Source organism: Stegostoma tigrinum, chromosome 3 (assembly GCF_030684315.1).
Source record: "Stegostoma tigrinum isolate sSteTig4 chromosome 3, sSteTig4.hap1, whole genome shotgun sequence".
Lineage (NCBI taxonomy): Eukaryota > Metazoa > Chordata > Chondrichthyes > Orectolobiformes > Stegostomatidae > Stegostoma > Stegostoma tigrinum.
The window spans coordinates 98,405,190-98,428,325 of NC_081356.1; the positions used below are offsets into that span (position 1 = coordinate 98,405,190).

The 23,136-nt window shown below is 38.1% G+C and overlaps 1 protein-coding gene across 1 annotated transcript in view; it reads left to right on the forward strand.

Moving 5' to 3' along the window:
* The window catches only part of tmem167a (transmembrane protein 167A), a 31,036-nt gene extending 9,730 nt beyond the window's left edge, over positions 1-21,306 (forward strand). Inside the window, exons 2-4 of the mRNA XM_048528165.2 lie at positions 957-1,066; positions 8,945-8,979; positions 20,891-21,306. Of these exons, the coding sequence (XP_048384122.1) occupies positions 957-1,066; positions 8,945-8,979; positions 20,891-20,961 (216 nt within the window). The 3' untranslated portion in view covers positions 20,962-21,306. The remainder of the gene's footprint in view (positions 1-956; positions 1,067-8,944; positions 8,980-20,890) is intronic.
* Positions 21,307-23,136: the final 1,830 nt, after the last annotated feature.

The following is a 23,136-nucleotide window of genomic DNA, read 5'->3' on the forward strand; positions in this document are numbered from 1 at the left end:
GCACAGTAGCATACAAGTTAGGAGCAAAGGTAGGTCATTTTGGCCTAAAAGCCTGATCTGCCATTTAATAAGATCATTGCTGAAGTGATTGCAGCACATTGCTGGCCACCCCTGATAACTTTCCTCCCATTGCTTCTCCAGAATCTAGCCACCTCTGCCTTAAAGGATATTCAAAGATATTCTGCTCAAAAGTAGACTTTTGTGCAAGAGAATTTCTATGATACATGAACCCTCACCCACTCCCACCCCAGGGAAAAAAAATCTCTCAATCAGTCTTATATTGGTGACTTGAAACTCCAGTTGCAAGCATTGCTTATCTAACCTTTCTTCAAGATGACCCTCTCATTCTGATATTATTCTAGTAATCTTCTGAACTGCTTCCAGCATGTTTATATCTTTCCTGAAGTAGATGAAGATGGAGCCCAGAGAGAAAGAGTGGCTGTTGAGGAGACAAATGGGTGGATGATAGTATGCCAGGCAGAGAGAAAAGCTGATAATTGACACCATAAGTCGGTGAAAATGCGTAGGCCAAGCTGAAAGCACCCCTATCATGACATGGTCTAGGTGTGAGGGTCTGCTCACAACATGGTTTCCTCTGCACTAGGGAGATGCAATACAGACTTGCACCTGCACTTTGTCTGCAGAAATGACTCAGAACTGCCAGTTGCCTGCAACTGAACCCTCTCCATTATCTGTATTCTGACATTCTCTCAAATATCCCTATGCATCTTGATGGCCTATTCCTCAAGCAATTTTCTGAATTCATTGAACCAGCTCTGCTTTCATGTGCTCAAGCTAATGTGTGTGTTTGTGTGAGATGCACAGGATTTTATCCAAGATGTTTAAATGTCATGTTTTCTAATTTAGTTTACTTTATTTGTATTGTTACATTTTAACCAGTAATCTGTGTTCCAGCAGGCCATAAGAAATTCTCATTGCAATTTTTATCCCCACAGTCTGCAATTTTCAACTTCCAGAGCCTACTGACGGTGATACTACTCTTGATATGTACCTGTGCTTACATCAGAGCCCTAGCTCCTAGTGTTCTGGACAAAAATAAAACTGGGTAAGGGGGCACTGCATCTTTTGACTTGGACTTTTTAAAATTGGTTTATCAAAATAGTTCAAAAATTAAAATTGACCAAATGCAGCAGACTGCATTTGAACATATGTTTAATACTGAATATTTATGATTTCTATTGACTTTGGAATTCTTGGTCTTTGGGCATTAACTGATGATTTTTCCCTCAAGTTTAAAAAAAAGTGTGAAGTCCAGAGAACAGCTCGCTCTCATTAGAAAGAAAGTGGTGAGTTTAACCCAAGGATCACTCACCTCTGGTGAGGTTGAGAAAGTGGGACTTTTTAAAAAAATATTCATTCTTGGGATGTGGGCATTGCTGGCTAAACCAGCATTTTTTGCTCATCCCTCAGTGGGTTCCCAAGTTGAGAGTCAGCTTCATTACTGTGGATCGGGAATTTCCTTCAGATGGCAGTTTCTTTTCCTAAATAACATCAGTGAACCAGATGGGGTTTATGTTGACAGTTGGACAAGTCCTCCCAGCCACTGAGATTCAGTTTCAGATTTTTATTGAATTCAAATTCCACCATCCACCGTGGAAGATGATAACAATAAAACCACTATGCTATCACCTCCCCTTTGTGGCGACCTCAGTTGGTGTAGAAATTGAATCCGCATTGTCGGCATCACTCTGCATCACAGACCAGATATCCAGCTAACTGACCTGCCAGGAGGAACTCTAAAAGACATGAAAAAGCCCAACTTCAGTTTAATCGGTCTTCATTTATCGTGTTAACTTGTTATTCTTATAAATCTTTCTAAATCACCATGTTTTACGCAAAAAGCGTCATGGCACTCTTGTTTTACAAAAAGAGATTTGAGCTTTACTTGAGTATCTGTCTGTGTGAACTGAAATGAACCAAGAGAGAAGTTTTGCTTTTATCTTGATACTGACAATTCTACAATAACACATTGATACTGACAAAGTACACATATAATGGTGTAAGTAGTAATGGCATACTGTTACTAGCTGGAATATTATGCATAGATTTTAACAAACTGAGAATTAACTTTTATGAGCAATGGCTGTGCATTTCATTAAACATCTCGCATTGCATTGTATTTTGAAAAAAGCAAACATAGACAACCTTGGTTTCCCTTGTTTTAATTGACCTCAGAATCACAAGGATTAATCTTGATATTTTAACCTGTTAACAAGCATCTGTCTACAAATCATGAGATGATGTTGGTGCATAGATTATTGTAATATTGTTCATCTTTTAAAAAGGAGGAAGCACCACTTAGAGTTGATTTTAACTTGAGAAATCTGCTGAATTGATTCAAAAATTTGATATTGTATGAATGTCCATTGCACCTCACCACAGATCAAGGCATGGGATTTGTTCAGCACAACAAACATGGAGTCGAATTATGTTGCATGTTCTCATGCCATCCCTTGTCACAATGTCTAACAATTCAAATTGATTTTGGTAATTCCTTGGGCGATTAAGAAAAGTCTAGTATTTGTCTGAACAAAAACAGTGTAGTTCAGCAGTCAGGCCATGAAGTTGAAATTTCAAGTAACCCCAAAGATACTTTAGATCTGCCTGAGCGCCCACTTGGCTGATCAACATGGATTTTTCTTCCCACTCAGGAGGTAAATTCCTACCTAGACTACCTAGATATATCTTAGACAGCAATACGTTAATACATATAAACATTTGGCTTACGAGTTATACTAAAGGTGCAAAACAGGAGCTATCATAGCAATTAGTTTCAGTTAAGTAAACACATTCTGTTTTCGACTCAATTCAGTATAAGTAATTGCTTGAAATGACTTCAAAGATGTGTTTGCTACGTTAGCCACATATTTCGTTAAGGGTTAGAAGGAATTAATTTGAGTAAATGCTTCCCTCACACATGCACTGAAACATGAAAAAGCATTTTAAACCATAGGCACAATAGACATTTAACAACACAGTGCATATAATTAGAAGGCACAACTGAAAGGTGACATCTGGAAAGGGAAAGAAATTGGCAGAAGGAATTGACCTATTTCCACTGTAAATCTGTATGTTGTTCTTGTGTGTCTGCAATGACACAAGATGAACAATGTAACAGAAGCCAAACTATAATTTTATGCTGAATGTGAGACTATCAGAAGGTACTCTGAAACAAATTTGGCTCTCCACCAGTTCATCATACTGCACCTAGTACAAAGCTAACCTTTAACGTGAACACATGCATATTAACAAACTAGTGGGTGTAATTTAACTACGCCCTTGTATTTTGCCTCCTGAGACTAAATCTTAAATCTAACCCAGACTGATGGAGCAATACTATCCTGTTTCTGCAGTGTAAAAATCCTAAATTAAGTTTAGAAAGTCATACCGTAGTTCTTTGTAGACATGATTTCATAGCACAAAACTCTCTGTAATGCATACAGATTGGCAGTTTTGCTAAGAGTTAGTAAGAATGCTGACGTAGGAAATGGAAAAATATAGCAGGGAGTGTCCTACTAATGTTGGAGTTGCTAGCTGCTTTAGGCATGGAAAAAGGTCTGTTTTGTCTGTTTTTGACCATTGCAACGTCTGATTTAGGATATATTTGTCAACAACAAGTAGCAAAACTTAGTAAAGTGCTATAATCTTAAACAGGAGTTGTGAAAAATGTAAATCCTAATGAACACTGTGCGACTCAGAAGCATTTTTAATAATCCTAGATATGATTGATAGTGCTCGTTTAGAATATTTGGAAAAGTGTAGAATTTGAAGGATTGATTTTGTGAGGAGTGACTTTTTTTCCATCACCAAAGTAATCATTTGATAATGTTTATATGTAATCATCAGTTTTGCTGCTTCACTTATATCTGAGTTGACAACTCATGAAACTGTTTCATGCTATTCCAAAGTCACAATGTCAATGGTAGTCATGTGATAGTTTGCGTCCTCAAATTACTGTGTACATCTTGGCCGAAACCTTCCAGATCTTATGCCATCAGCTAATGGAAAGTTTTTCTGTGTCTACCTCATGAAATATCGCCATGATCTTGTATGCTCTATCAAATAGCTCGTAAATTTCAAGCAAAAGCAGATGCTGGAAATCTGAAACAGGAATCTGGATAAATTCCAGTAGTTCTGCCAGCATCTGTGGAGAGAGAACCATTTAATTTTTGCCTGGTATTACTCTTTTTCAAAACTACAAGATATTGGCAAATGGGTTTTTTTATACTTCTGTCAGAGACCGAGGAGCAAAAGGGAGACAGCTTGGAGGCCCAGTGCAAAAGACAAAGGGGTTGTTAATGGTAAGGGATGTAAATTAAGGTGTGAAAGGGAGACAATATAAGAAGAATGGAGAAAGGGCATAATGCAGTCTTTTTCTTAAGTTATGAAATTCAATGTTGGGACCTTGAGGCTGGACAGTATTTCAGCATAAAATGAGGTGTTGACTTCAAGCTTGAGTCATGCTTTGTTGGAACATTATAGTAGGCACAGGGCAGTAATGTTAGCATGAAAGTAAGGTGGTTTATTGAAATAGCAAGCAACTGAGAAGTCAGGGTCATTCCCACAGACAGTAGAGATGCTCGGCAAAGTGATTGTCTGTCTGGTCTCCATTTGGCTTCTTCAAAATCAAGGTGACTGCATTGTGAGCAGTGAACCCAGTAGAGTAGACTGAATGAAGCAGCGCTAAAATGCTGCTTCACCAGGAAAGTCTGTTTTGGACCTTGAACAGTGGGGGAGGTGGTGAATAGGCAAATGCAATTCCTTCTGCGATTGTGTGGGAATGTGTCATGGGGGAGTGAGGAAATTATTGAAGAGTAGACCTGGGTATCACCGGATTTGCTGACAGTGAAGGGGAGGGGAAGATTTATGTGATGCATAAAATCTGTGAATTTCCTTTGCTGAAAGCTTCTCCAATCAATCCTTTTGTCACCACTGGAATTATTCTGGTAAATATCATCTGTACCCTCGCATCCTTCCTAAACTCTGGTGATCAGCACCAGATGCAATATTTTAGTTGTGACCTAACCAGGGTTTGATTATAGGTTCAGCATAACTTCCAGCTTTTTGTGCTCAATATCTCGCTTTGTCAAGCTCAAGATCAAAGTGATAATGATTAGCAAATCATATATGTCCTGCCACCTTTTCAAAATCATTGTACATGCAACCATACTCCCTCTTCCCACAACCCACAACCCCCATACCATTTAGTCTGTTTTGCCCTGTCTATCCCTTCTGCCAAATGCATTGCTTCATTGTTGTGTTCAATTCCACCTGCCATTTGTCTGCCAATTCTTCTTGCCTATCTACGTTTCATTCCAGCATTGAACGTTTTAGACTTGATTGTTTCAAAAGTAAAATTAAAGTTAGTCTATACAGAGAAGATTTAATGGCCAACCATGTTTTTGTGATCTGAGGGGCCTTGGAATTTTTGTTAGGAAGGAACAAAGTAGTAATCGCTGTAATTTGTTAATGATTTCTATCTATATTTTCATGGAATGAAGGGATAACTAACTAAGCCAGCATTTATTGTCCAACCTAAATTGCTCTTCAGAAGGCGATAGCAAGCAGCCTCCCTGACCCACTCTAGTCTGTGAAGGGCAGGTATACCCTTAATACTCCTGGGAAACGATCTTCAGGATTATGACCCAGTCATAATGAGAGAGCAATGATTTAGTTTCAAATCAGGCTGTTGTGTAGTTTTAGAAGGAAACTGGTGTTCCAAAGCATCTGCGTCTGTTCTTTCAGATAGCTTTCTAGGTTTCAAAGATTCTTTTGAATGAGCCTTGGTGAGTTACTTCATTGCGAGGTGTAGATGGCACACACTGTGTGCTAGGCATCAGTGTTGAAGGGATTAACTGTTGAAGGTGTTAGATCGAGTGCCAGTTAAGCCAGCTTCTTTGTCCTGGATGATGTTGAGCTTCTTGAGTATTGTTGATGCTACACTCGTGAGGCAAGTGGAGAATATCCCTCCTATCTTGTTTTATTGTATTCGCTGCACCCAATGTAGCCTGCTCTATGTTGGAGAAACCAGTCTGGGGTGACTGTTCTGCAGAGCACCTCTGGTCAGTGTGTAAGCATACCCCTACCCTCCTGTAGCCAGTCATTTTAACACCACATCCTGCTCTCATGCCCACTCGTCTATCCGTGGCTTGCTGTAATGCTCCAGTGAATCACAGCAAAACCAGAGGAGCAACATCTCTTCAAACTAGGCACTCTACAACCTTCTGGGCTCAATATTGAGCTCAACAGCCTCAAAATGTAAACCCATTCCTTCCCTATCTTTTAGCTTTGCTTGTTACATTCTCTGTCATCATATGTCCTCTTTCCCCTCCGCCACTCCAGTGGGACTGACTGTTGTGTCCGGTCTGGCAGTTAGACACACCATTCTTCTGCTGTTCTTACATTCCAGTCACTTAATCTGAACTATCAACATCCTTTGTCCCCAGCACTCCAATGCTGCACCCTCCCCCAACTATTGCATAAATGCTTCCCCCTCTACACTTCAACTCCGCAGAATCATCTACACTCAAAACATTAGCTTGCTCTGGATGTTGCCTGGATCTCCAGCACTTTTTGCTTTCAGAATATTCTGTCAAGCTCCTGACTTATGCCTTGTAGCTGATGGACTGATGTTGTAAAGACAGAAGTAGATGTTTTCAACAGAGCTTTCAAATCATACAAGAAATATTTGACTATGTCTGAAATATTTTTGTCTGTGCTACTTCGTGACTAAAAGCTAGGTTCTTCAAATGTAATCTAAGATCTAGGTCCAATAGTGAAAAGAAATGATTGGTGCAGTTATAAAGTCATAGAGATGTGCAGCATGAAATAGACCCTTCAGTCCAACTCATCCATGCCGACCAGTTATCCTAAATAAATCTAGTCCCATTTGCAAGCATTTGGCCCATATGCCTCTAAACCCTTCCTTTTCATGTGCCTGTTCAGATACCTTTTGTATGTTGTAATTGTACCAGCCTTCACCACTTCCTCTGGCAGCTCATTTCGTACATGCACCACCCTCTGTGTGAAAAAGTTACCCCAAGGTCCCTTTTAAATCTTTTCCCTCTCACCTAAAACCTATGTCCTCTAGTTTTGGACTCCTCTACCCCAGGGACAAAGACCTTGGCTATTTACTCAGCCCACGCCCCTCATGATTTTATAAACTTCTGTAAAGTCACCCCCAGCCTCTGACGCTCCAGGGAAAATTTATTTTTTAGTTTATTCTGCCTCCCCCCTAGATGAACCCTGATGTTGTGAAACTTGAAGTTAACACATGCAATTGGCTGATCCTTGCCTGACACTTACTGTTCTTTTTATTTTGAAATGTAAATGTAATCCTGAGTTGTTTATTGATATCTGCTATCAAAATTAGATTTCAAAAAGTAATTGCAGGATTGGTAGCTGAGTTCCGATAAGGTGTCTATTTTTATATATTTGACATCAGTTTGAACAAGATGAGCTTGGTATAACATGATTATTAATTACTCTGACAATATTTAGTTGGATTTGTAGTAGATCCCTTCTCTCCTCCTCTAGTTATAGCTGTTGTTTTATTTTGTATCCCAATGGCATTATATAAACTCACCCATTGTATCTTGTCCCATTTTGACTTCTTTCTACAACATAGGAGAAAGAAGGCATACCAAAATAAGGACCCTCGCCAGACAGATAGTAGAAATATACCTCTGAATGTCTGAGCTGCTGATTGGTTTAGTGCAGCATTGTTGGCAGCCTGAAAAGTAAAACCTATTGCAACTAAAATCAGCCTAGAGGATTCTGAATTCCTGCCTCATCCTTATCCTTTGAACTAATATTCCACCTGAACAATAATTAATTAAATGAAAAGTAACTGCTGCAAAAGCCCTCCAATTATTGATTTACAGGATATCCCTTATTTTAAATTTGGTGATATTCTGCATTGTTGTCTCAATGTTCAATTTAATAATTTCATATAATTTTTATCAAAGGTAGTATTAAAAAGACTTGAAACCTAATAATACATTTCATGATTCAGATATTCGCAAGCAAGTCCAGTGCAAAGCCTTCCAAACTGAATTTATTTTAAAATACACAGTTGCAAATCGACTTGTGTATTCAGCTTAAATAGGAAAGTGGAGTCAAAATGTGAATGCCTTTTTTTTGGAAACCGCATCTTGATTTACAGAAAAATTCTTAAAGAAAGTACACTCTTTGTGCCTGAAAGATGTGAAATGAATGAGGTGTGATTTGAGCAGTGAGATCTTTTCCATAAATTAGCATTCTTGAAATCAATGGTCAGTTGTTTTTTTTTGGTTCATCACTCAATTTAAGATGAATATAGAGTTAATGAACCTAATTTGATACTACTTTCATGCCTTCGTTTGGCAGATTTTGACTGTGTCTACTTCCATTTCCTCCAGCGCTATAAAGTATCATTGTTGCTTATGAAACTGCACGTTAGGCTAATGAGTCTGAAATGCTAATTTAGCTATTCTTGACACTTTTTTCCATCAGTGAGCCCATCCAACATATGTACAGTTGTCATGAGTCCATTACTGAACAAAGCTCTTCTTTATGCTCCATAGTTTCTACCTACCTTGTAACCGTTCCTTGATTTTTATATTTACAATGTGTACATTTCTATTGTTTGCAACAACAAAAATGCCACTTGGTGTTCAATAATTCATCATATATTTGAATGAGAGATTCTTGGTGCCAATTTTTAACACTGACTGACTGTGTCCCTGAAACATTATCTTGTGTGAGGAGGATCTCTTTACAAAAAAATTGTTGTACTGTACATTGCTAGAGTAATCCAGAAATTAGTGAAGATGAATATGTTAATGATTTATAAAATTCATTGCAATTGTAATCCTTCAGATTTCAACACCGTAAATTTCTTGCAAATGTTCTGTTGAATTTAAAGAACGGTTTTGTTTTCCAGACTACTCGGAATATTTTGGAAGTGTGCCAGAATAGGTAAGCTATATTTTGTGCTACATTTTTGCACTACACTTTTTTGATGAAAATGTTCAATTTAACTTTGGCAATTCTTCTACCGTATGTTCAGCAATGTTAATGAAGAAAGTTATAGTAAAAGTTACAACTAATAATACTTCAGACCTAAAAATGGCTTCACATTGAACTATAAATATTCCCCTGTCTGACACCAAACTATGGTTTCGTCTATCTTCTTAATATTTTGTCTGAATTCTCCAGTTCTGCAATTAAATGATCAAGATTGATTTAAACTTTCTGATTTTCATAGTGTTTATTTATTGACTTGATCCATACAATGCTGTGTCACTCTGTACTTGTACTTTGTTTCTCATTCTGCCAAGTCACAGCTATGCTTCTGTGCTGCCAAATACATAGTAATCAGTTTAATTAAAGAAGCACATTGTCATTTAATGTTTGATTAATTTATAATTAGTGTGTGTAATTCTTGGTGGAAGTTGATCCTTTAGTGCAGACCGACTATCATCTGGAGTGCCCTTTCTTCAATGCACTGTAGGCGCGCTCTTCATTAAAAGTTATCTTTGTAAGCTGCTAGATTGTTGCGAAAAACTACGTAAAATAAAAACTTCTTCTTAAAGTACTTTTCATTTCTCCCTTCCCCAAATAGTAAGCATCTTCTCTTATTAGTTTTGACATTTATCACAAATTGCCCATCTGTTTCCACTCAATATTCTTGTTTCTTTCATTCTTGGAGACCAGCTCAGTCTTCACTGGGCATCTGATTTCAGAATCATTATACAATCACTACAAAGCCAAATTTACTTTGTATCAGTGCAAAAGTAAAATGCTAACTGCATCCTTAAATAGTAACTCTTCCAACATGATTCAGTACTGAATGAGTGCGGTACATTTTTAGTGGGTTTTGCATCATGTTTTTGCTCCATTTTCTAGCTTATTAATGCTAAAATAAAAACTCTTCTTTCTGACTTCAGTCTAGGTTACTTATGTTGTTTAAAAATGAATAAAATAATATACTAACTCGTAGAAAAGAGCCAGATCTTGTGCATGGGAAGGGTTGGATTGGGTAGAAGTGCAGAGGAAGATGGAACTTCAATTTAAAATATGCAATTTTCAAAACAGCATTTACAGTTTTTTTTAAAAGAAAATCTACCTCCATATTTTGGGCAGTTTGGGTACACAGCTGTACCAGATCAGTGCTCACATGCACTTGCGCAAGGTGAAAATCAAGGTTATATATGCCGGTGTCAGGCATTGTTTGGCCCTAGGATAAACTTAGAAATTGTCAGACTTTTATGGTATATAATTATTCTGTAAAACAGATATCTTATTGAGAGTATGAACAATATTGGTGTCTATCTTCAGATTTTAATCGGGGATTTTGAGAATGTTTGGACTTGAGCAATGTTGGGTGGAGGTTTTGTTCCACTGAAGATTCAACCTCCCTGGTAATTTTGGGGTCATTACAATGTTTGGAGGTCAGATTGAAGATAATAAAGTAATTTGAAACTTCCTATTTAGTTCAGGGTTCTATGGGTGTTTTATTTTTGTACAAGCTGACTATGTCCACAGTTTAGTACGGTTCTAACAATTTTTTTTTGTATTTCATCATTTCATGAAGAGAATGCACGGCTATGTCCACTAGTTTCTTTATTGAACGACTCTTGATGAGAAAAGATTAATTTGGGATATATTGCTGTATTGAAAAGGTTTCTGTTCCATATAAAATTTGGGAATAGCAAAGCATTTTTGTCCCTCAATCAAACTGTTGAGGTCCATTTATAACAAAACTTGCTTTGCTGCTGCCAGAGTAGCACCCTGTTTCAAAAGGTCAGCCCGTACGGTATACAGAAGATTTACATTTCTGTCGCTGTGAAAGAAATTGATTGTGTAGTGTCTGCTGTAAAGTTGCTATTTAGACCAGGCAAAAAGAGAGGAAAATATGTTTTCTTAAATAGATTAGATGCACTGCATCTGAGAGTAATGTAATTATAAAGATAATAACATTTGTAGCATCCAGACCTTGAGATTTTTGAAGATTTTAGTAAGCTATATTTTTAATCATGTGGGTAAATGTTCCAACTTTTTTTCAATCAAATGATACACTTACGTAGTCGGAAGAGCTCATGAATTGTGGGCGTTTTTTACTTGGGTGAAGAATGAGCATTAAATGTATTTTGGGTGGTAGTGAATCTTAATTAAATTTGAGCTCTGTATTTGCAACTGTAAGAAAGTAAGTGCAGTGAAAGCTGTTGATGTCTTTCCAAATGATTGCCATCAATAGTTGGAAAATCTTGAACTTATTTTGTGCTTGGAAATTAAAAGATTGAACAGGGAGTTCAATGTAGTGGGTTGTGTTCACTGCTGTATTTCACAAGTCATCGTGTTTATTCTAGGCACCTTTATTATCAGGTCAGAGTAGTATTCATCAAGTTATAATAGTGCTACCTCCTCATCAGACAAAAGTAACATATGGCTTTGAAAGACAGTTTTAAACATTCTGTTTTCAGTTTGTTTTGTCCTCTATTGCCATTAGAAGCCTGATCTTTTTTCTATGCATAGTAGGGCACACAGCCAACAAGAATAAGGCCTGTAAAATGCTATTCTATAACTATGTTCAGTTGCTATTGTAGATCAAACTCCAGAAGATTCTAATGAGCAATGTTCAATTTTCTGGAATTTGACAGTATTTCAGATCAACTTTGGGGACAAATGCTAATTGAGAGAACTTTTTTGTAACCCATACCTTTTGGTTAAATCAGTACGTATCCTGTATCGACTTGTGCATATTCTTCAGCTATTTTACGTCCTGATTTTTGATGTGTTGAAGTCAACTGTTAAATGAAAACATGCAAGTACTTAATTTCTTGGGCAAATTGACATAAACGTTTGGCAATAGAATCCAGTCTATTTCAAATAAAATGGGACACATTATCCATTTGGGATGCAAGATCTAGGTTAGTTTCATGAAAGGTTTCTAGGATTTCCAAATGCAATTTAGTTTGAACTGAGAGATTCTAACATGTTCAGACTGCACATTAAAATACATTTTACATTGTTTTTCTATTTTCTATTAATATAATCTACAATAATAGAATTTATATATATATCCAGGAGTTTGAACTTCTTTATGATTTAAGTTAGAACCAATTCTTATTTATATAAGCAGTCATTCAGACCGCTGTACTCTTAAAGTATAAACTGCTGGAAATTGACCACATTGGACCCATTATTACTCTGAAAAATGTAGTCTCTGATCTGCCATCAATTCCTTTGCCCATAAATTCCCACAAACTATCCTTTGAGTTTATTAATGTAAAACTTTGTGATCCTAAAATACTTCTGAGACAAACAAGTTGAATGGAAGACACGGTCTCTAGTTGTTCCCTTTGCATGGACGTATAAAAGGCAAAACAAGCCTTCATATTCAATATGAGAAATGGAAATCAGATATTTTCACATTTTTCAGTAAAGTAACATTCCAGTCATAGTGGTATTAAACTGTCTCATACTTTTAGGATTTATTCAATCTTGGATTCAAACAAGTTATATTGTTTAGTAATAATGGCAGACGATTTTAAGGATACAATAAATGGAATAAATTGGCATTTACTTTCAGAGAAATTCAGTATTGCAATAGCATTGAACAATCAGATGATCAAAATATTGTTCTGGGACCATATGCAAGTTGATCCAATGAGTCTTTCTACTAGAAAGTTGATGTTCTATGTATGTGCTATTTATCAAATCACAAAAAAAAAATGTCAAGAGATGTTAGAAGACACAATACATTTTTCCCTAGTATTTCAGTATGATGAGGTTGTATTTCTTGATTGAGCTGCTTATGGGTGGCTCAGTGGTTAGCACTGCTGCCTCAGCACCAGGAACCTGAGTTCAATTACACCCTCAGGCGACTGTCTGTGCGGAGTTTGCATATTCTCCCCATGATTGCGTGGGTTCCCTCCCACAGTCCAAAGTTGCGTAGGTTAGGTAGATTGGGCATGCTAAACTGCCCGTAGTGTTCAGGGATGTGTAGCTTAGGTGGGTTATAGGGGGGTGGGTTTGGGTGGGTGCTCTGAGAGTCGATGTGGACATGTTGGGCCAAAGGGCCTATTTCCACACTGTAGGGATTCTATGGGCTTTTTAAAATTGCTCAACTTCCACAATCTTTTGAAAATCTAAAGCAAACAACGTATTGTGCTGGAGCAGCAAGTAGAGACAACAGTCAAACTAATTATTTACAAAATCTTCAGAATTAAAATAATAATAAAATAAGTTGCATTTAGTGAATGAACTGTTAGTGAAGAACTGTTAATTTAAATAACTTTAATTGTGGTCCTACTTTCACATAATTGCGTGAAAATTGAAGATAATTCTGAAGGATCAGTAAGAGTACAGAATAAGTGGAGTTCCCAATCCTACATTTGCTGACACTTAGATAAGCAATCCAAGAGGATGGAAAATAAGTGTGCTGAGATCCAGGAAGAGCGAATATGAGGGAGAAAATGGTGTACAAGCTGTATTTGAAAAGCTCAATGCAACAGAACTAGCATCAGCAATTTGCTAGAGTTCTTTGTTGTATCCTCAAAGAGTTGATAAAGGGGAAATTGGTGGATGCAGTGTACTTATTTTCCAGAAGGCATTTGGTAACATGCCTCATAGGTTATTGCACCAGATAGGAACAGCGTTCCCTCTTAGCTGTGTACCTATACGCGCACACAGCTGGTCTAGGGGTCTGCACACGGCAATCACTTTGGCACACTGACCACAGTATTCTCTTCTGGTTCCGAAAATTGCCACTGTGCATCGGCTTCAGAGGCCCATGCAGCCAGAAAGAAAATTAGGGAGTTGCTGGGTAGGAGCTCATGTTGAGGTAATGTATTAGCATGATTTGAGAATTGGTTAACACACAAAATAGTTGGGATTAATGGTTCTAATTTAAAGTTAGAAAGATTTAGCAGGTGGAGTGGCACAAGGATCAGTCCTAGGACCTCTATTATTTACTATCTATATTAATGATCTGGAGGAGGGAACAAATTTGATTTTACTAAAAACATAGGAGGGAGGGAGGGAATGAGGACAAGGAATCAGGGGAATATAGATAGGTTGAGTGAAATGGGCAAAAGCTTTGCAGTTGAAGTTTAATGTAGGAATGTGTGAGGTCATGCACTTTGGAAGGAAGAATCAAAAGGCTGCTGGTTATTTACATGGAGACAGACTCCATTAAAGTGAAGCTCAGAGGGATGAGTGTGTTCTTGTGCATGAAACAAAATGTTAGAATGCAGGCACATATAGTCCTCGCGAGTTTTGAGAAGATTTGTAGCTCAGGCTGAGGTTCTGGATGTGAGTTTGCTCGCTGAGCTGGAAGGTTAGTTTTCAGATGTTTCGTCACCATTCTAGGTAACATCATCAGTGAGCCTCCGACGAAGCACTGGTGTTATGTCCCGCTTCCTATTTATCTGGTGAGGTTTCCTTGTGTTGGTGATGTCATTTCCTGTTCTTTTTCTCAGGGGATGGTAGATTGGCTCCAAATCAATGTGTTTGTTGATGGAGTTCCGGTTGGAATGCCATGCTTCTAGGAATTCTCGTGCATGTCTCTGTTTGGCGTGTCCTAGGATGGATGTGTTGTCCCAATCAAAGTGGTGTCCTTCCTTATCTGTATGTAAGGATACGAGTGATAGTGGGTCATGTCGTTTTGTGGCTAGTTGATGTTCATGTATCCTGGTGGCTAGCTTCCTGCCAGTTTGTCCAATGTAATGTTTGTCACAGATAAATAGAAAGCGGGACATAACACCAGTGCTTTGTCGGAGGCTCACTGATGATGTTACCTAGAATGGTGACGAAACATCTGAAAACTAACCTTCCAGCTCAGCGAGCAAACTCACATCCAGAACATATAGTCCTCATTAATTTTTGGCCTTTATTGCTATGGGGATGGAATTTTAAAATAACGAAATCTTGTTGCAACTATGCACTGTGGTGGTGAGAGTACAGTTTTGTTCCCATCTTTAAGAAAGGGCATACTGACGTTAGAGGCTATTCAAAAGAGACTCACTTGGCTGATGTGTGGTTGAAGGGGTTGATTTATTGAGCAGATTAGGCCTTTATTCATTACAGTTCAGAAGAATGAAGGGTGATCTTGTTGAACATGCATGATTCTAAGGACACTTGACAGCTTGGGTGTTGAGAAGATGTTTCCACTAATGGGGTTATCTTGAGCGAGGGGACATTATCAAAGAGTAAGGGTACGCTCATTTAAAACTGAAATGCCAAGAAATTTCATTTCCCAGTGGTAGTAAATATTTGGAATTCCCTACCAGATTTGTGGTCACTGAAAAGTATTTAAACAAGGTTAGTAGATTTGGAGAATTTTAAGGAGTTGAGTACTGTGAGGAGCTGGCATGAAAGAAGAATTGAGGCTTGCGCTGGTCGGTGATGATCTTGCAGAATAGCAAGGCAGGCTTGAAAGGATGAATATCCCCCTTCCCCGTACTAGATCTTAGCCGTAATAATTCTTAATACTGTTTCTAACAGATCACTATAAGGAGAAAAGTCAGTTAAAGCAAAACTGCAATTTTTAAAACCAATTTATACAATAAAAGAAAGCATAATGAAATTGGGCATCAGGGAATGAAAGCATCCCACCAAAAGCATGATGTCAAAGAGAAGTCAAAAGGCTCCTGGCACACAAACCTAACTTAGCCGTCTTAGAACTAATTTACAAAGAACCTAGGTTATATTAAAAAAAAGTTTAGAAACTTGGAAGTGCTGAATAAGTCAGACAGCACCTATAGAAAAACATGTCTGAGAGTTGATAGTTCAAGGAGGGCACTGTCCCAGTCCCACTATCTCAGTAAACAAGGTGCCATCCAATGAATAAATAAGGAACATGAGGTATGAACAGTTCTTTTCTCAAAAGTAGGACTGAACTGAGTTTAATCCTTTTGAAGATGAATTATATATTAGCTAACTAATTTATTTTTCAATAAACAAAGTCTGTGTACAGTATCTTATTCCTTATTTAATGTCATTACCAGATGTGTTATTGCAATATTTGACTGAATGGTGAAATAGTTATTTATAATGTGACTCCATGGATTTGATATGGATTGGTTTAACAAAAACTGATACTTGGCCGGTTAAGAATCTCTGCATTCACAGCCACAGCTGGATCCTTGTCTTCAGTTAAAACATGTTGAGATCTATCCAGATAATAGAGAAATCATCAGCATTAGGAAAGAAAAAGCAAAATAAAAATAAAAATCTGTATTTATCTATCCCTTGCATGAATTTTCCCTCTTTAGCCTAAGTTGGCTATATTTTGATAGTAAAAAGGTTTCTCTGACCTCTGCTGCACTGTCACATTTGAGGACTCTGTGGATGTGTCCTGTGTTCCTTTTTCTTAAATATTTATGGTTCCCTGGGGACATTAAGTGCAGGAATCGTGTCAACTTCACTGGTGGAACATTCAGTTCACCTTAATGTTTTAAGACAGCTCTTCTTTCACCCAGTCTTGAATGTATCATATCTTCTCCCAGCTTGGTGTCAGAAAGACAAAAATTATTATCTTTGGGCCCACTAAAATCTCTGTTTGCTTGCAACTGTGGCCAATTAAGCTTTCTGTAAACTGATAGACTAATGCTTCTTTGTCTTGGTCATCCATGTCATCGAAATAAAACCTAATCCCCTTTTATTTCATAAACTGACATGCTATCTCCATCCTTTTTTCTTCAGAAACCTTGAAACATAGTGTGTAACCATCTTTTTCGTATGCCATATTTGTTTCCATCCAGCCACAGTACTGAAAAGTACCAGTCAATGTCACAAATAACCTCTTAAGTGACTGGGCAGAGGTAAATTTTCCCTCCTCAACCATTGTGACCTTACTGCCAGCTTTCTGAACCAAGTCCATTATCTACTATTAGATTATTGTTCAAATTGTGGAGGATTGCCCTCACCTGGTTTGACTCCCCACCATCCAGTCATACCTAGAGAATCAATTGGAATGACATTTTGCTGTGCTGAACCCCAAAGATCTATCATTGCCCAGTTCCTGTGTCTAATCCATGCCCTGCCACTCATTAATATCACTTGAAAACGGTCAGTTTACGCATATATTCGGGCAATGCTTATACCACAGGTGATTTGGTGATGTGCAGGTGAGGGGGTGGAGTTCAGTTGCTTGCATGTATTTTTTAGAAAAAGGCCAGGCAATACTTGCAGATTCAGTACCAGGTGAGCAGAAACTTATGGCAAAATTGCATACAGTTCTGGCTGTTACTTTACCAGAGGATGTGGAGGCTTTGGAGAACATACTGAGAGGCTTACAGAAAGTTGCATGGTTTAGAGTATTAGTTCTGAGGAGTGATTGGACAAATTCAGGTTGTTTTCACTTGAACATTGAAGGCTGAGGGGTGACCTGAAATAAAAATTTTACAAAATTATGCGAAGTATGAATAGTGGAAGTCTTTTTCCATGGCAGAAATGTTGAATATCAATATATCAAGAGGGACATAAGTTCAAGGTAAAGGTGGGGTGGGGGAGTGTAGTTTAAAGGAGATGTGAGAGGCAAAGGTTTTACACAGTAGAATTGCTGCCAGAGGAAGTTCAATAGCAAGGCAAACAAGGCTATGGGCCAAGTGCTATAAAATGAGATTAGAAAAGTTAGGTGGTAGTTTTTGACCACCATGGATGCAATAGGCTGAAGGGCCTTTTTCTATTCCGTAGATCTGTTTGAATCAAGTCGTTTCTCATTTTCCTGTACTCCAGCAGATACAACCCAAGCTTGTCTAATCTTCCTTCATAAGGTGACCAGACCATTCCAAATATTAGTCTGGTAAATATCCTCTGAACTGCTTCCACCTTATTTACATCTTCATTTAAAGAAGACCACTATACAATACACTACCTCAAATATGGCCTCACCAGTGCCCTGCATATTTCAAGCATAACTTTTGTACTCCATTCCTCTCACAACAACTGATAACATTCTGGTAGCTCTGAAGGGATTTTAGAAGCTGTGAATATTTTAACTTGGGCGTATACAAGATCCAGAAGGAGGCTTTAAGATTTTATACAGATAGTAAGAAATACTGATGCTGGAGTCAGAGATAACACTGTGGAGCTGGAGGAACACAGCAGGCCATGCAGAATCGGCGGTGCAGGAAAGCTGATGTTTCAGTTTGGAACCCTCCTTCAGTAAAAGAAGGATCCCGACCCAAACCGCCAGCTTACCTGCTCCTCTGGGGCTGCCTGGCCTGTTGTGTTCCTCCAGCTCCACACTGTTAGGTAAGATTTTATAGTTTGGGATTTGAACTCCAATTTAACTTAAACCCACGGTATTAGAAAAAGGGATTCTTCTCTGATGAATACAATGGATATTTGAGATCTGAAAAGGAGTATTTGTTACTTGTTGACAATAGATTCTGGTATGTTGTCCAGTTTATGCTATGTTATCTTCATTTTAACTTAAACTTACCTTTATTAATAAAAATAAATCTTCAACATTGCACACTATTGCTTCAGTGGGAGACTATGTCTTTAAAGTCAAAAACAATTTGTCCAGTAATATCAGCTAGGATCTCAACACTTTATACCATAAGCCTTTCTTTTGCACCATAACTTTTTATGTGCTCATTTTTCAAAGTCCCCTCAAACTAAGTATAGTATAGCCCCCAGTCCCCCTTTATCTGTTACAGCTGTTACTTCAAAGAACTAAAATTAATTGGCTAAACATTTCCCTTTCATAAAACCATTGTCATCAAACTCTGCCTGTTTACGTTGACGTTTCTGTGTACCCTGCTGTAATTTCTTTAACTTCTAACATTTTCCCTGTATCAGATGTTTAGCTAACTAGCCTATAGTTACTGGCTTTGTGCTTCCTTCTCTCTTTGAATGAAAGAATTACATTCACTGCCTTAGTATCTAATGGAATCTACGGGATTTTAGAAAATTAGAACCAAAACATCAGGTATCTTAGTAGCCACTTCTTAAGCCCCTTGGGACTTGGGGATTTGTCAGTGTACATCTTCGATAATTTGCTCTGTACCACTTTCCTAATGATTTTAATTTCTTCAATTTCCCTCTTCCTTCCATTTCCTGATTGTCAGCCATTTCTGGGATGTTACCTGTATCCTCTGCAGTGCAGACGAATGCAAAATACCTATTCAATTTATCTGTCATCACTTTTTCCATCACGAGTTGCCTAAAATGACTTTCTAGAGAACCAACTATTGGCTATCAATCTATTGGCACTCTTCCTTTTTGAATATCTATAGAATCACTCTCTGTTTGTTATTTATATACTTTTAGCCAGCTTTCTCTCATACTGCTTTCATTTTTATTTATCTTTCAGTCAATCTTTTTTTTTGATCTGCCACCATCTTGGTTCAGTAATATGCTTTTTAAGTTTGAGGCTACGTTTAATAGTATTGTGCTGTGGCCAGTTAGTTCATTGACCCTGTAGCCGTACTTTCATTTCAAACAAGCTGAAAGAAGCTCATACCTATTAAATAATTGCAAAGACTGAGGCACCTGCCCTTCTGCCCCCAAGATTGCCTTACCTGCCTCACTTGCAGTCACACTGTCTCTAATCCCTGACCACTGGCCAAATTAGAAGATCTTGTCCTAGAGGCTGTGGCTGCCCCTTATTGCAAAGCATCCACATAACCTCTCCCCCAACTGATGAATTGCAGAGCCCGTAGTTTGGCCTCCAGCTCAAGTTCTGAGCTACAGCTACTCTGTATAAGCTCCAAGTGCACATATGTTTTTCTTCCACTCTTATAATGTCTTTTAAATTGACTAATTGTTTTCCTTTTTTTTAAATCAATGAGCCTTCTCATTGTTACTTATGCTACTTTAAACCTTAAGAATAGACCTTAGCCACTTCTTGGAAACTCATCAAACTACTGACTTTTGCCCCTGCCGTGAAGTAAGGTTCCAACTCTCAGAGGATGAAAATGTTCAAAAAACTCACAAGCAAGGGAACACCACCTTCCCTCCTTCACCCATCTCTCCATGTTCTGCACTGTGTTGCACTGAGATGCCTGGCTTTCCATACTCCTAAAGAAAGGGGCTAACTGACCCCAGTTTCAGCTATCTTCTTCTATTGTCTAGCTTCAACTGTTCTTTCAGTGAAGACTTGTAAATCCTGCTCTAGGCTGGCAAACATAGCATTGAAACTAAATCTAATTTTTTGTTTCTTTGAATATTTTTGTAAAGGTTAAGACTCCACCTTTCATCACCTGCCAGTATCTAGCTGTAGCAGTTTCCCTTGTTCTACTCTTGAAGACTGATGTCACCCAAAGCTCAGCTAATCTTAGTCTTAATAAACCCTGTTCATTTGTAAGCCTTTATTTACTGACCACAATTTGCACCAGGTTCAATAATGCCTTGGTTTGAAAAGTATAAAAATCTTCCATGGTATCACCTCTTCCTTTCACTGTAATTTCCTCAAATCACAGAACACTCCATGTGCTTTATGCTGTGCTAATTCTGACCTCTTGAGCATCCCACAATGATTGACTCTGACTTGGGTGACCATATCTTCAATTGGAAAGGGCCAAATTCTGGAATTCCCTCCCAAAACATTTTTGTGTGTCTTTTCATTTTAAAACCTGATATTTCTTAAAACTTGCCTCTTAGGTCAAACTTTTGATCATCTCTCTTTATGTGACTCAGTGTCAAATTTTGTTTTAGTGCCCTCTAAAGTACTACTTGGATTTCTGATCAATTTTAAAAGTATGCTGCAAATACTAGCCATTGTTGTTGAATATCAGATGTAATAGGATGATATTTGATGCCCTTCAAAGATTGTATGATTTGAATTTGTTCAAGGTTAATGGTTCTCATTTGTGTTTTTAAATAATCATATTTGTAAATCATTTAAATAATTTGTCCTTTTTATTCTTTGCAGGTGAACGAAAAAGCCCCTATGTCGCCATATGTTGTATAGTAATGGCATTCAGTATTTTATTTATGCAGTAGCAATTGCCTTCAAACAATCAGCACTATGGATGATAGACATTGGTTAACATGCACAACAGATGAACTTTACAAATGAGACGGTGACACACGAATGGCTGCAGCTTCTAAAACCTATGTTTTGCTTCTTCCATCACAAGCTTTTCTTAGCAGTGGTATCAAATGCAACCTTGTTACTGGACCAAGAACTGAGATATTTGGGATAGAACTCCATTATGGTTGATTTTTTTTTGGACTGCAACAACCATCCTACATTAAGAACTAGTGTCACGATGTGAATTATTTGATCACTTATTGCTGTGTGTAACTGACTAAATATTGTATTGTCAATAAAAATCTTCAATAATGCTTAACTTTTTCATTGAAAGAATACAATGCTGAGCCCTGCAGTATACTTTAGCCTAAAGGAATACATAATGAAGATATTCATTACTTTGTTAAAGCAGCTGAGCTAACTGACATTTCTGGCTGTCTGATCTTTGCTGTCAGTTTCACTATTTATTTACTTTAAGTTGCGGTTTCAAGTGCTCAATGTCTGCGGTTGACAGTTTAAATGTTCTGGATAATTGAAACTTTTATTCCCTTATGTGGAAAAGAGGTTTTTTTAAAAGAATGTGGAAATTAATGAATGAATAGGTTTTAAAGCTTGCTGTTCACACTTCAGGAATAAGGCTCTTTGCTTCTATATCGTGTCTAATGGGTGGATGGACTTGGAAGTGCTGTAGCTTGCCATTACGGTAACATGAGCGCTGCACCTTTTGAACTTGCCTCTCCAAAGGTTCCCTCCTGCATTCAATGGCTCACGACACCTTTTGAAGTGCAGTGAACTATGAACCAAAGGTTGCCCAAACACATGAAAACGGACAAGGACGAGACATGTCAATCCCCATAATAGTGTTAGCCAAGACAACTGTGTCAGACATGGGTTTGTCCAAACCAGCTTGGACCATTAATAGTTGCTCCTAAAACTCTGTTTGAGAATCCCAGAATTGGGATATGCTCAAAGTTTTTGAATGGCTTCTGAGACATTGTGAGTCAGTGAAAATCTATGCTAAGGTATCCATGTAACTCTTCCCCTTTCCTGATGCCTGTTGATTACTGGATCATCAACCCTGAGCCCAAATTGTACTTTTTAACCATAGGTATGGTTTCCCAGGTTTCCAGTGCTTCTGGCAAACTCCTGCAGTGCAGTTTCAGCATGGCAGCTGCCGAATTTCTTTAATCTTGTAGCTAATCTTGTCTGGAATCTAAAACCCCTTATTCCTGGTATCGTTCTAATCATCTCCTTTGCACTGTCTCCAGCACTTTAACATCTTTCCTTAATTATGGTGCCCACAACTGAACACAATACTCCTAATGTGATCTGACTAATGTTTCATGGAAGTGTAGTATCACCTCCTCTTTTATACTCTACGCTTCCATTTACAAACCCAAGGATCCTGTGAGTCTTCTAGATAACTGTTTCATCTTGTCCGACCAGCTTCAGAGGATTATGCATGAATCCAGAGGCCCCTCTGCTCCTGCTCTCCCCTCAAAAACGTACTATTGATCCTGTACTGTCTCCATGTTTCTTCTACCAAAATGCATTGCCTGCCATTTCTGCACATTTGAAATTCATTTGGCAGGTATCTGCCCATTTGGCCAATTTGTCAATATCCCTCTGAAGTCACTCTGTCATCCTCCCAATTCATTAGTATTCTCCATAGTTTAGTATCATCTGAAAAATTAAAGATTTTGACCTCAACTCCCATCTACAAATCGTCTATCTAAATCAGAAAAAGCAAGTGTTCCAAATCCAAACTCTAGGAAACACCACTTTCAACTCTTCTCCTGTCCGAGAAGTCAATCTATATCCACTTTCTGGTTCGTATCTTTTAGCCAACTTCTAATCCATGCTAGCAAGAACCCATCAATCCAGAACATTTCTAAATTGATAACAAATGTGCCATGTGGCACCATATCGAATACTCTTGAGAGCCCAAATGTACAATATTACCCTCATCTGTGTCACCTCATGAAAGAACTCAATGAAATTTGTTCAACGTGACTTTCTGCGCACACCCCCCCCCCCCCCCCCCACAACAACCCCCCCCTGCCCCAGTCAAGCTGACAGGTCTATAGTTTCTTTGGTTATCCTGTGTCCCTATCTTAAACCATGGCGTCACATTTGTAGCCCTC